General features: G+C 38.3%; 1 protein-coding gene across 29 annotated transcripts in view; it reads right to left on the bottom strand.

The window, feature by feature from the left end:
• Nucleotides 1–1,437: 1,437 nt before the first annotated feature.
• The window catches only part of ZMYND11 (zinc finger MYND-type containing 11), a 113,479-nt gene continuing 99,936 nt past the window's right edge, over nt 1,438–14,980 (bottom strand). For 25 of the 29 annotated variants that reach the window (XM_055296295.2, XM_055296311.2, XM_063611039.1 and 22 more), the window contains 7 exons: nt 14,063–14,140; nt 12,829–12,947; nt 8,028–8,235; nt 7,536–7,604; nt 6,356–6,628; nt 5,880–6,065; nt 1,438–2,625 (listed from right to left, as the gene is read on the bottom strand). In XM_055296295.2, the coding sequence (XP_055152270.1) occupies nt 2,503–2,625; nt 5,880–6,065; nt 6,356–6,628; nt 7,536–7,604; nt 8,028–8,235; nt 12,829–12,947; nt 14,063–14,140 (1,056 nt within the window). In that variant the 3' untranslated portion in view covers nt 1,438–2,502. The remainder of the gene's footprint in view (nt 2,626–5,879; nt 6,066–6,355; nt 6,629–7,535; nt 7,605–8,027; nt 8,236–12,828; nt 12,948–14,062; nt 14,141–14,980) is intronic. The other 4 variants (XM_063611040.1, XM_063611044.1, XM_063611043.1 and 1 more) reach the window with 2 other exon arrangements.

Genomic DNA, 14,980 nt, shown 5'->3' with positions numbered 1-14,980 from the left:
GTAGATGAAAACAGCAGAGGGTAAGCCTCAGCTGGCCTCCAATTAAGAATCTGCTCCACTCTGAGTTGTGTATCTGTTTTTCAGGCTGATTTGCAATAATTGATATGCAGCTGATATAATAATCATCCTCTCCTTTTTGTATGGTCTTTTTGAGATCTGGTGAAAGTAAATTCAATTTATATGTTTAAGTGAACGAATGATGTTTAACACACTGATTTTATATAAAGTTAAACAGTCACTAAAGAGTAACCCACAGTATATGATCAACATTTAGCAACAGTAGTATCTGGTTGGGTATAGGGGACTAAATAAACAAATTACTAAAGCTAGTTTTTTTAAATACATTTATTAACCAATGTTAACACATTAAATGAATCTATATATTGCTAGTCAGAGCAGCTTACAAAATGCCAGAATGCATCATAGAACTGGACAGCCACAATGAATAATTACAATGTGCATAGTGGCTAAGCTCAACACCTCGATATAGCTTTATGATTTGCAGAAAGTTTTTAATAATGATTCCTAAAACGATCAATTGTAATTTTACCTAAAACTTTTACAAAACCAGGCCACAATCTCTTTTTTTAATTTTGTTTTTTTTTAAACACACAGTTTTCACGCTGTAGTAACTTGGAAATGTGCAACCGTGTCAACAGAGACAAAAAAGCCAAAGTAACACGAATCTCACTTTCATGCAGCTATCAGTTAAATATTACATACTCTGGAATGATTTTACACCAAAAATATTTCCACAATTACTTGCTCTCATAGGGGTGGATCGAAGTCTTAAAACTTGAAAAACAATCAAAGAAGGTTAAGTGTTCTCGGTTCTGACATCTCCATCAGCGCCACACACTGTGGCAACACTGACTAATTACACAGCAACAAGGAGGGAACGATGATGCCAAGTTACTGCATAATTTAGGTACATTGTATGAAATGGGGATACTGGGTACTTTTTACAAAATATTGTGCACCATTTGGCAGTAGTTTGTCAATTAACTTGTGTCACCACGATCTGCAACAGCATCGAGATTAGATGGACGATATTTCACAGAAGACTTAGTTACATTTTTATCATCTTTAGAGTGACCCTGACAAACCTGGAGAAAACTTTTTAAAAGGCTTTTCTCCTGATTCTTTCACTTCCATTGTGAGTAATTGCTTTAATAAATATCAAAGGTCTAAATAAATATGTACAAATTATTTCTCTAACCTCAAAAAATAACTAAATGATAAATGGGAATTTGACTTGGTCTAAGATCAGTCTTTTAAAAAAAACACATAAATTGTGAGATATTTTAAAAGAAAAGTAATTTAAGTTTTCCTGGCTGTATTTATTTTATATATCTATGTATAAAAAATCATTATTCAACTATCGATCCATTCCTATTGGTAATGCTTCTTAATCCAGACATTCCGCAAAATACAGACTTTTTACAAATCACGGCATCTTTAATACAAGAAAATTAACATGCATTATTCTTCATTCTGTGTACAGCGATGGAGTTCATTAGTAGGCAATGACCCATTACTACAAACATAACGGCTTCTGTGAAACTTAAGTGCTTTCTCTTCTTTTAGTATTAACTTACAATACATGAGGTGACACCAGATAATAGGCAGTGAGATGATATGTGGGAAGGGAAGGGAAGCATTAAACAAATTCGTATGCCTCATCTATAATTTCACATATGGATAAAGGTAGTTTTTGGCTTTGTTTTTGTTGTTTATTTTGTTACAAGCACTCATGTTAGGACAAAGATGAAATGTGCAAACTTTAAAATTTAAATATTCATTTTCTCTAAGATCCAGCTCAGTAAAAGATAAGCCCAGTTCCCTGCAATTTTAAACTACAAGATCAAAGCTAATAATTTGTTATAAAAGTTATATATTGAAAAGAAATAATGAAAAACACAATTGGGAAATATTTAAGAAAAAATATGCAGGACTAGCCCTGCTGTGTCAACCCTGTTCCCTAAATTCAATCATATACCCACTGGTGTGACCAACAGATAATGCCTTTGAACAGTAAATTAAGCTGAACAAAACCAGCTCAACAAGGTTAAGAAAAAAATGTCACATCAAGGTAGTATGTTTTATTTCTGAAACAGTTCTGTAGTTCTTACATTCAGATCTATTCTAAATGTTTCTTTGTTAAACTCACTTGTATTCACCTGTTTTTTAAAGATCTGTTGTTTAAAGGTTAAAATCTCTGTAAAACCTAAAAATGTTTTAAAATTTGCTGAAAATGCAACAAATTCTCAATTAAAATTTATTTAAAATAATACCCTCCACTGATGTTACTTTTACCCCCTGAAAAACTTCGGAGGAGCATTAACAAAAGATTTAAACTACTGTGCAAAATTTCTTCACGAAAAGTGTTTAAAGGCTGGTGCAAAATGGGAAGCAAATTCTAAACAATTTTGGCTTCTTGGAAACAAAAACCGCTGTGTCTGAAAAGAGTGACCGTCGGGGTGGCTCCGGGAAGGCCCAGCTTCATCTTTTCCGGCGGCAGGTGCGCTTGTGCTCCGCGTGCCAGTGCTCCTGCTGGCACTTGATGGAGCAGTAGGACGTGTTCCAGCAGCAGTGGTACATGGCCTCCTCCTCACAGTTGTAGCACTGCAGGTAAGAAATCGGGGCAGTCTTTAGAGTTGGGTGTGGATGTGTAAGAGACTGGTTAAAATGGCAAACTCGAGGTGGTGCTTTTAAAAGATCTTTCTGGCTCAACCTTTTGTGGAATCTGAATACGTTTTATGCACAGTAGATGGAAAGGGAGCCCTGGGGATGACTGTAGCTCAGGCCTGGTTGTCAGCAAACTCGAGCTGCTGTCAGGTTGTACCTGACACCTCCCGGTTTTTTCCATCTCTATGGGAGTCATTCCCGTTTCTTTTCTTAAAATGCTCTTGACTTCACATCCCTTTCCAGCTACCACTTGCATTTCTCTGCTCTCCACAAGCTTCTTGAAAGACTTGCCTAAACTCCCTATTTCAAATTCTTCTCGTTGTTAACATACGCTGCAGTCTTTACTCACACCATGCCACTAATATGCTGCTAGCAAGGTCCCTTACAAACTCACATCTAGTGGCCAAGTCTCAGTCTGTCTTCATCTTATTTGCAATGTCTGGAGAGATATTTGACTGTCATAACTTCGGGGCAGAAGGTACTACTGGCGGACAGAGGCCTGGGATGCTGTTAAACATCCCACAATGTACGCCTCCCCCAAAGAATGTTCTAGTGCAAGGGTCCATAGTACCATGGTTGAACTCTTTGGTCACGGGAGACGAGTGAAAAAAGCAAAGCTAAAGGTCCAAGCTGGGTTGGTGAACTAATGGTAGTACCATGAACAGACACCCACAGTGAGGCAAGGAAGATGAGAGACATTTTGGATGTAAACACTTGACAACAGGTCAGTATAAATATGGAAGTTCTGTAGATGATAGACACGTGCAGATTTGATGGCTGTGAGAGCTCTGGAGGAAGAACCCAGGGAGAATAGCCTACATTTGATACCTAAAAATTATAATTTTCTTCCTGTGTATTGTATGCATTATTATCTATTATGTCAGCAATTGCACCTTCAGTAAAATCCCCATTAGGTGCAGAGTCAGTTTTGGAAACGGCTGGGATGAGATGTGTCAGGATTCACATCTGGGGACTGTGCCACCCACTGGTCATGTGGCTTCAGATCAAGTTATTTAACTTCTTAGTTTCCTCATCTTTAAGACTTTACACAGCACCACCATCCCTTCTCCCAAATATCCTATTACTTTGTTTTCAATTTCTCCCTTTCTGTGGATATATTTAATGGATACATCTATCTGTGTTTCTCGTGACATCCATTATTCGGCATCTGGCATACCTACATGCTTTCTGTCCTGTAATACTATTCTATTTCTTACAACAATGTAAGATGTAATTGGGAAGAAAGAATTCTTTATTCTTTGAGACAGAGTCTCGCTCTGTCGCCCAGGCTGGAGTGCAGTGGCGCGATCTCAGCTCATTTTGATCTCTGCCTCCTGGGTTCAAGAGATTCTCCTGCCTGAGCCTCCCAAGTAGCTGGGGTTTCAGACACACACCACCACGCCCGGCTAATTTTTGTATTTTTTGTAGAGATGATGGGGTTTCACCATGTTGCCCAGGCTGGTCTCAAGTGATCTGCCCGCCTCGGCCTTCCCAAGTGCTGGGATTACAGGTGTGAGCACCGAGGCCGGCCAAGAAGAAAGAATTCTAACCCTTTTACTAGAATGTGATGAGCACAAAAAGCTCAGCTCTGCCAACTAGGTTTTTAATCATTCTATTTAATCTCATAAGCCTCAAATTCTTCATCTTAAAGAAGAGTACAGAAATACCCACTTGAGCTGTTTCACAAATGGTAAAGTGCTGTAAAAGACAGACAGTATTATAGCCTCCTCTTCCCATTTTCTTGATTCTTTAGTAAACTTAAGAGATGTCTACTCGTAAGAATTTTTTAAGAGACAGGGTCTTGCTCCATTGCCCAGGCTGGAGTGCAGTGGTGCAATCACACCTCTCTGCAACCTTGCACTCCTGGGCTCAACCAATCCTTCCGCCTTGGCCTCCCAAAGCACTGGGACTACGGGCATGAGCCACTGCACCTGGCGTCTTTGGGTGTTGTGCTTCTGTTCTCTTCAGCACACCTTAATTCCCATCTGATATTGTGAGAGTTGATCACACCAAGTCAGTCGTTCTTGTCATACCCAACTAAAACTGAGTTGAGAAGCTGGGGGGAAAAGCACCTGGAACACACAATGTTGGCTGCAACTCTCAGACTAGTTTTGCCGACTGCCATCCCTCACCAATTAGAGCTTGTCAGCTCCTCAAAACCTGACTAGCACCAATGAAATTTCTTAAAGAACACAGAAAAGTTCTTCTTCGGAGGGCACACTTTCACCTGTGCTGAAGGCTGTAACACCCAATGTGCAGGTTGTTTTTTAACAGAAAATAAAGCTCTCTTTTTCCCTCCACAGATCTCTTGGTCTTTTGTTAACACTATTTATTTTGTTATTCACCAGCTCTTCCTACCAAGTTATCTTCATCTATTCAAAGTTTCCATTTTCCTTCTTGCCAAATCTTTGTCACAGATTTAAAAATATTTCTTTCATGAAAAGTTTATGTGTATTTATATAATATAGGCTGGATAAAATGAAGAATTAGTTTATCACAAAACTTTATACGGTCATTTATTAAAACTGAAACAAAGTTATGAACTTTCGGGAGCAAAACTTTTCCCTAATTCACTGAGCGCTGTGGCAGCTGTAAGACGAGCACTTGGATCCTGTGCACTCAGAAGCTCCCACTCTAGCGGGGAGGATGAGACTCGTGAGCCGGACACGATGACAAATGACACTAGTCAGGTATAAGGGAGGGCAGTGAGAGACCAATGAGATGTCACTACTATAAAGTAAAAGTAATTGATTTAACAAAATCTAATGTATAAATGTTAAGTGCAGGGAAATCTGAAACTCTTTAATTTATTGTGATAATTATATTTGTAATTTCACCATTTGGATGTTACCCATCTGAAATCACCAGGTAAAAGTCAGGGCCAGCCAATTTGCCCAAATAAAATATTTGCATAGATGGAGAAATTATATAAGTTAATTGTAATAAATATGTACTAAGGTATTATAATCTTAATTTAACAAAATAATCCTGAGCAGTACACAGTAATACGGGATCTGGGGTTGAGAGATCACAGGACTCTTAATACAATTTTTAAAACTAAAGCTGACCATTTCACATTGATCTTATTTCGGAAACAACTTCTGCATGTGCCACAGCCACCTTCTGAATTAACTGGCTCATACCTGTGGTACATTTTCAGAAACAAGAGTCTAAAAAAGACTGGTATTTACCCACTGCTTCTTCTTGGTCTGAGAAATCAGTTGCTTGTGCTGTGTTGCCAGCTTCTTGATTTCTTCTACAAATTCCTCCTTACACTTTTCCTTTACTTGCTTACATTTTCTGTCCATCTCACCCTGCATGTTGGCTACAGCTTTATTTACAGCTTGTCTCTTTTCTTCTTCCATTTCAGAACGCAGCTGGAACGAAAAGACAACCCACAGTAAGTCAGCGCACAACTTAACACAGACCATCTACACTGGAACAGAAACTTAACAACTTGCATGAGGTACCTTTTCCCCTTCATTACATGTGTAAAAAATTTAGGTGAGAAAAGTATCACTATTACTTGAAATGCCGTAAAAGATACTGGTGTCATTATATTGCTACATTTAAAAGCCGCTACTGGGTTGATGCCTGAGTGAAAGGAGCCTAACCATGACAGGAGTGCCGGCTGCAGCAGGGCACCCGCAGTGGCGACAAGCATTACCTTCTCCAGAGCTTCGCGGACAACACGCTCTGTCTCCCGCTTGTGGTCCGACTTCATCCGGTCTTTGAAGTCGTTGAAGATCTTCGTGTATTTGTCATGGCACATGCTCTGACACACGCCATCATTTGTGGTCTGGGTGCTCCGATGCAGCATTCTTGGGGAAGAGGCACTTAACTTCTTAGTCTGAGTTGACACGGAGACTTTTTCGATTGGCTGAGGCATTGTGGGTATTTCCTGGCTAGAACTTACTGCTTCTGTTTCAGGCTCTGGTTCCTAAAAGGTAAGACAAGAGTTTAGATGCAAAACAAAGCGATATAATTCACCAGTTCAAGAACTGCTCTATTAGGATAAAAATGCAGTGATATACATAAATAGCCATATAATAAACTGCTGTTAAAAAATGGGTTAGGATGGTAGATTTCATGTATATTTTGCCACAATTTAAAAATAAACAAATCTCCCCCAATTAGTGAATGAAAAGAACATGCAATTAACAGCTACAATAATTATAAACATAAGCTTCATTTATAATTTTACTTATCAATACTATAAGTTTTGTTTTTAAAATAAACAAAAATTTATAGAATATAAAAATTATTGTCAACTTATAATTACTTCATTGGACTAGATTCATTAACAAATTTCCTAAAATCCTAAACCACTTCTCACTGAATATGTGTTTGAAATGTGCCCAGATTTACACAGTTTTAAAACATGCAGGGCTTATATCACTTAAAACGGCTGAGCTCAACCACAGTCTCCTTCAAGTTTTTAAATGTTGGCACAACTGATATACTGAATAAATGTGTTGTTTTTAATAATACTTAGGAAAAATATCAGAGCTCCCAGGAAATGTATTAATAGCAACGTGCCCTTCCTACTTAGCCAAGCTTTGGTCAGCAGCTGCTTAATTAAGATGGAGACTTGGAGCATGTGTGCTATTCCAGGGTAACAGATAATGACAGGGAAGTCAGAAGACTGGTTTCAACCTGATGGATATTATCTGACTGACAGCAACTGAATTTCACAAGTATCCACCAGAAGTGACTGTCTTTGAAATACTGTGAAACTATTTCCTGCTTCATCTGCCACCTGGACACTGCGAGGTGGGCAACCAAGAGTGATTGAAACTATTTCCTGCTTCATCTGCCACCTGGACGCTGCGAGGTGGGCAACTTACTTCCTTTTTGGGCTCCACACTTTGATTACGTCGTCCTTTCTTTGCTCTTGGTTCTTGAGTGACCTTTAGCTGTGGGCATTATAAAAGTAATATATTATTCCAGACACTAGGAAATACTTCTCTGCTGAAAACACTCATAGTGGACCCACAGGTGAGAAGTGAATACATTTCTACCTTTTGCATCCTTCCATCCACTCAGTTACCGCTGACTTAATTACTGCTCTGGTAACTGTAGGCTTCAAAGAGCCAGAGCACCTTCAGAGAGGAGCAGTTGTACTTAACTCTCTTGGTACTGGCAGGGTCAGGGTCATCGATTGTTACATCTGTGTATTCATTTGAATTGGTTTTGGTTTACTTTTGCAGAGCACTTTACAAATGTAAAAAAGGGAAGGAGAACGTCAAAATCTGTTCATTACAGTGAGGAGTGTACACTAAGATTTCTGCATTTAAAAGTAATAATGAATAGGCACTTCCTTCCTGAGACACACTCACCTGCTCATTACTGGTGGAGGAGATACTGGATTCTGCCTCTTCCTCACCTCGGTCCTCATTCTTCGATTTCCAAAATCTCCCTTCTCGTAGGAAACGCTGATGCAGCTCCAGCTCATCACAGGCCTTTTTCCAACCCATACTGCGCTTCACGTGCAGCCGATGAATGTTGACTGTGATATCTTGAATGTTTTCAGAAGGAATCCAGGCCCTAGGGCAAACACGTAAAGGTATAGTTAGAAACATCCCAAATGGCAGGAAGGGTGGTAAGAGGGCTTCAGTGGACCCTGCCTGCCATAAAATGCGACCTGTGGCAGTTCTTGTCTGTCAGCTTGGTACAAAAGCAATTGTGGTTTCTGCCGTTACTTTTAATTGCAAAAACCACAATCACTTAGGCTTCGTCATTGCTTGAATAAATAAACTGTTACCAAGCGGAAAATAAATGAGATTTGTCTTTCACAGTCGACGAAAGTTCTCAGAACTGGATTCACAAATGCCTCCCAGTTGTTCACAATTTAATCAGCTTAGCTTGTCCTAGTTCATATCTGTATTCTTCATAAGTCCTTTTAAAGTTATCTGTTGTTCTGAATACTGTAAACTAATATAACCCATCTAGCTATTTGCAGTTAGCACTAAAGAATCACTTGAAAATGCCCAGAAATTTTCATAAGATACATACATATATTCATATAAAATGGGAACATCTAAAAATATTATCCAGTAAGTCATATTTGTATCATGCCTCTACTCATTAGAGAAACCAGATTAACAAACAGAGCCATTTCTTATTTAGCCACAATGTACTTAGCTGTGAACATAAGTGCAATACAGATCTAAAACTAGAGAATGAAAACTGCATTTGGTTCTGTTGGAAAGAATGCTAAAAATTCAAGAACATTTTTTCCTGGGCATTGGTCTCTTTCTCTGTTCATCCCAAATGTTGTACTCAACATGTTTACTGTGTATCAGGGGAAGGCACTAAAAAGAATGGAAAAGTGAATGGGGTCTATGTGATCTTGAGTTTCATTGCCTCATTTGACAGCGGCAAGAGATGCTGCCCACAGGGATTAAGGTAAACTATTAGTGGTTGGAATCTCTCGGATCTTCTGATTATTAGGATGGCACTTCCTACACTGCCTCTGCCTTTGAGGGACTTACAATTTTGTCAGAAAGAACTAAGGAATAATTATAATGCAATGCAGCAGGTGGTAAAAGTACAGAGGGTGCTATGGAGAGGAAGAGTTAACATTTAGTTGTGAGTGGTCAGAACATTTTATTTGGCTTAGGTCTTGGAAGATAAGATTTAGACAGCAGACAATGTGAGTGGAGAGATTCCAGGCAGAGGGAACATCATAAATGAGGTAGGAAACTATATGGATGCATGAGTAACGGACATTTTCTACGGTAGAGTACAAGTTGCCATATGGTACTATAAACACACGTATTTATGCTTTTCAGTTTTCTGTTAAAGATTTTTTTTCCTGCTATAAGTATATATGATATCACGGTTTTCATCCCTGGCCTGTAATTACAGAGCTCCAGAAATACTGGGCCTATGACTGTTTGAAGGAATCTCTTAGAGAATCATGGCCACATGTGCCTCAGCCATAAATAACGATTTCCACTTCCTTGTACAAGCCAAGCTTTATAATCTAGAAGCACATTTTATATCATTAGATGCTAACAACAGCTAAAATTGTTAGATTTGAACTTCCATAACATTATTTATGAATATATTGGTTAATATTATATCAACTATGTCTCATCTGGCGTTAAGTACTTTGTTAAAAACCGTATCAAAGTAAACTGAACTTTGAAAAACTGAACTCTAATGCAGAGTACAAATGAAATCATGCTTGTGGAATAGTTTCTTGCCATTAGATTTTAAATATATTTACCCTTCCAATCAACAGATATTTACTGATTTCCTATTAGGTAGTAGGAATTCAATAAAAGTGGTTTGTTCACTTTTTCAAAGTAGTTTGCTTTTGAGAGAGAATTCTGTTACATGCAGTGCTGACTACCTGGAAGGAACTTGTATCTGTAAGAGTATTTTCCTTATTTATCTTAAATAAAATGGATTCACATCTGTTCTTTAAATGTACTTCTATTCTCTTTTAATCAACTCCAGTACTGTAGATAATCAGATTTCAGTTTAAAAAATTATCACAGGGTATGCTCTCTCATCTACAAAAATAAAAAATAAAAAAGCAAACACCCTGCAATTTAAGGTAAGTCTAATAAAAAGAGGAATAGTCTAATTTGGCTCTATGTCTGTCAATGCTCTGACTATATATGCAGAATAAAATGGTTCTGTGATCTGATGTCAGTGAGCCCAAAGTGCTCTACCTCTTTTTTGTCTGCACCTGGTTTCCTGGCCTGGGCCATGCCACCCACCAGCCACTTGCAGCAGAAAGATTCAGCCTCCTTAAGACAGGTCTTATCAGCTACTTTTCTTTGGCAGGCAAAATCTTGCAAATCCTACAAAAACCTCACTAAAGCAGCTCTCACATGTAAACACAATCATACTCGACTCTTTTGCTAGAGATTTACAACGTGCTCATTGTCTACGAAGAAGCAGCATATTCTATTTGCGTGTATAGGAGGGAATGGTACAAAACCATTTTTTTCCTCCCACTTACATGTAATGATATGATGGACTAGCAGAATAATTATTAGCCAGAACTTGCAACCAGTGGCTCCTCATCAACCAGAACCTTTTGAGCATAGGTTGCTTAAATAATTAAAAATTCATGATTATAATTTTATCAAATTTTTAAAAATAAACATTCTAATATGGAAGACTATATATCCTAACCAATCCTTCACTTCAAATGGTTCACACTGTATCCAGGAAAAAGGAAAATGATTTTACATAGTGAGTTTGTCAACCTCTCTTATTTTCTAAAATGAAGTCCTTAAGAGTCCCATCTGTCCAGAACTATTTAGATAAAACCTTCCAGGACCTAAGAAGCTTGAGGGAAAAAAATACCTCTGAAAATGTAATCTGATGTTTCCTAATTCTCTCTTCAGGTGACAGACTACTCTAGGACTGCTGCAGATTAGCACATATATTATTTTTTTGAGACGGAGTCTTGCTGTGTTGCCCAGGCTGCAGTGAAGTGGCACAATCTCCACTCACTGTAAGCTCCACCTCCCAGGTTCACGCCATTCTCCTGCGTCAGCCTCCTGAGTAGCTGGGACTACAGGCACCCACCACCACGCCTGGCTAATTTTTTGTATTTTTAGTAGAGACGGGATTTCACTGTGTTATCCAGGATAGTCTCGATCTCCTGACCTCGTGATCCACCCGCCTTGGCCTCCCAAAGTGCTGGGATTACAGGCGTGAGCCACTGTGTCTGGCCTAGCCCAAATATTCTTCAAAAATATTTTCTGCGTAGTATACTGAATGACATCTAACAAGTTAACTCATTATTAATATCACTCATGGCTGAAGACACTATAAAGCTACTTGCAAGTTGATGAAAAAGAAAAATATATAGATAAAAAGTTCTAATTATCAGATTATTCTTACCTATTAGTATGGCTATAAAAATAACTGAATTCTTGTTTTTTCTAAGTTAACTGTGTTTTATTTAATGTGAAAAACATTGAAACAAACTTTCCCCTGTTATTCCTTGAATATCTGTTGTATTATAAAAGCTGACCTTTACTGAGTATTCACTATGTGCTAGGTACTATATTCAGGTCTCTCTATATAAACATTTCTTTAAACCTTACAAAAACTCTTATGACGCCCTTATTTTGCTAAGGCTCAGAGAAACTGACTAATGTGTCGAGATTAGGGTAGAAGGCGGTGAAGCAAGGACACAATCTCACATAAAGACTTACCCTAACCTACCAAAAATACATTACTTCCTTGCCTATTCTGATAAGAAACTGAAACCATCTGAGTATGACGTATTAAGCATATGTTAAAAATTACCACTTAATAATGTAATTAAAACATTCATTTTGTATTGAGTTATTTTATTGGATCATTATTTGACTAATGTTTCTTGACATGACAGTGTCAGGTAAGTGTGTATCTACCTATGAAAGAACAGAACTACCTTCTGGGAAATTTACAGTAGTTATAGGTTTCTTATAACTACACTTCTGTTTAAATTAATGAAGACTAAGTAAAAATTTACCACAGGGAGGAGTAAGGTCCCTCATTGTGTAGCTTCTCAATGCACTAATAACCTCCTGACACGACAGGAGACACCTCATGGACTGTTCATTTAAATCCTTGCAAAGTATGACTTTTAAGATCATGTAGCTGACTTCTGTCACTTTTTCACCTTATCTCAATATCCGTGTTAAATGAACCAAATAAATTGCATGTGAATTCTTTATTCCTATTGTGGCTTATTTTTACGCACACTTCAGGTATTTACACACATTCTAAGATCACAAGATTGATGATTTTAGTCCATGTCTTTAACTGAGCCTTGAAGATGGCTGGAGCAACTAGAGTAACTGTGAATATGGTAATGGTAATTCTATTACCGTATTATGGAATGGACACATTCTGAGGCCCTTCTGCCCACTGTACTATAAATTCAGTCTTAACACTAATGTGCTTCTGAACAGTGTCAGTTATTAAAAATTCCTGTTTAGTACACAATATCTGAAAAATATCTGGAAACAATTTATCTTGGAACGTATTCTTGGATGCATAATGTGCTTTTTTTTTTCAATTTAAAATAAACTTCATGCATCTCTGATGGAGAAATCATCAAACTTTCTTAAGGACTTCATAAGCACAGCTGTGACCACTGAACACGGGATCACAAATTACCTCTGGTGGTGGTGGCCAAAGAAGCGAACGTCGACTTGATTGTCTTCTTTCTGCATGACCTTGGCTGGCCAAAACCCAAAACCTTTCATTTTAGCCCAAACCAGCTCATGATTAGGTATCTGGAAATTAAACGTTTTACCTTGTTATATTACTTTTAAAGTATTAAATGCAAGTGTACCATTAATATTAAACTAGTCACGTATAATCCATTGTTTCTAACATATTTCTTTCGTAACTCCTAAACACACACGAGATTTTTTTTTCTGGGACTGACTGATATTTTATATGTGCATCAGAGTGCCAACATGAACCTTATTCCTCAGAAGAGGTCGGGACTGGAACGTGGCTGCCCCTGAAACCAAGGCCATCCACATGTATGACAGTGGCAAACAAGAGCACCCGCTTTGCCAAGTGCAGCCAGGGGAGCCAGCAGCTTCAGCACCCCCTGGGAATTTGTTAGAAATGGGGAAATTTTAAGCTGGCACAGCACTGTCTTCACAGGGCTGGCTTCTCTCAGGCAGCCAAGGCTGCCGGCCAAGAATGCTCAGAATTCCCTTTGTCAGTGCCCGGTTTGAAGCCGTATCATTTTGGGGAAATTATACAGCTACAGACAAAGGCAAAGCCTTAGATGTCTCGTGAAAGAATGAAAGGAGAAATAAAAATTCACTTTATTAAGGGACCCAGATGCTGGGTGTGGTGGCTCATGCCTGTAATCCCAGCACTTTGGAAGGCCGAGGCAGGAGGACTGCTTGAACTCAGGAGTTTTAGACCAGCCTGAGCAACATGGTGAAACCCCATCTCTACAAAAAATACAAAAATTAGCCAGGTGTGGTGGCGTGTGCCTGTGGTCCCAGCTACTCTGGAGGCTGAGGTGGGAGAATCACTTGAGCCTGGGGGAGGTCGAGGCTACGGTGAGCCGAGATCACACCACTGTACTCAAGCCTGGGCGACAAAGTGAAACCCTGTCTCAAAAAGAAAAAGGACCCAATATTTATTTTTATTCAGTATCTCATTTTAAAATCAGAAATGGATAACAAGCCCTGTTACTTTTTTTAATTTCAGTTTATACTCATTAAACATTAATATTAAATATCATATTAAAATATCATTTAATATGATATTTTAAAAATTTAGGAAGAAAATTATAATCTTTAACCAAACTGGAAATAAACTTCTTCAGAGCTGTATGTTACACACTTGAGGTAAAAAATAAAAATCACAAAATTTCACATACACAAGGATAACAGAACCAGTTGTCAGGACGAGCATTTGACAAGTAAAAGCAATTCTTGCAAAGCTGCAGTTCATCCAGCTGAAAAAGAAAAGAAACTACTTTAGCCTACATAAAATATATATACACATTAAACTATATAAAATGTATCCATGTAAATTAACATTCACGTATATAAATAATGTTGAATTTTGTTCCTTAATCTTTTAAGCTTAAATTTTAAAGTTTTCAATAAATGGTACTGGAAGACCCTGTCACTGTCCTCTTAGAACCATGTCGCTGGTCTCAGGCCACAGTTGGAACAGAAGCCAAGGCTGGTCTGACTGGGCCCTGCCTGGACCTCACTGGTTAGCACTTCAGACTGAATACTCCTCAGGAAGGTAACAATATCTGCTGCCAATCACAGCAGTCCTTACCTTTGCCTCATTCTCTATTTTAGTTCCTTGTTTGTTTTCTCTCACAATATTCTTTTACAACTTGTAAACAGACATATTTTATCTGTTTCCTTTTTCTTTTTCCCAGTCTCCCTCTTCAGAATGTGGCTCTGTGAGCAGGAGGCCTGCACTGTCACCACCTTTTACTCCTCCTCACATACTGCCTGGCACATAGGAGGCGCCCAGTAAATGCTTATCGAACAAATAAAAAACAAAAGTCAAATTTGAAATGAATTCAAGAAACAAAACTTTTTGTATAAACTGAGGAACTTTTGCAAAGATAGTATGGTTACAGGTGAGTGCTTTAAGTAAGACCACCAAAAAATATACTTCCTTAAATGTACTTCATTTATTGTGTGAGTACGTACTTTGTTGTTTGGTTGGGTTTGCTTTTTGCCTATGTAGTTTAGAAGGGATGCAAATCTGGATCCTTCATTACAAGAGGGTAATGTTTACTGCACATATGCCCAGCAAGACACATTCGCAT

Source organism: Symphalangus syndactylus, chromosome 10, assembly GCF_028878055.3.
Source record: "Symphalangus syndactylus isolate Jambi chromosome 10, NHGRI_mSymSyn1-v2.1_pri, whole genome shotgun sequence".
NCBI lineage: Eukaryota > Metazoa > Chordata > Mammalia > Primates > Hylobatidae > Symphalangus > Symphalangus syndactylus.
The sequence above is the reverse complement of the archived record's forward strand: the minus strand, read 5'-3'. Positions and strand labels throughout refer to the sequence as shown.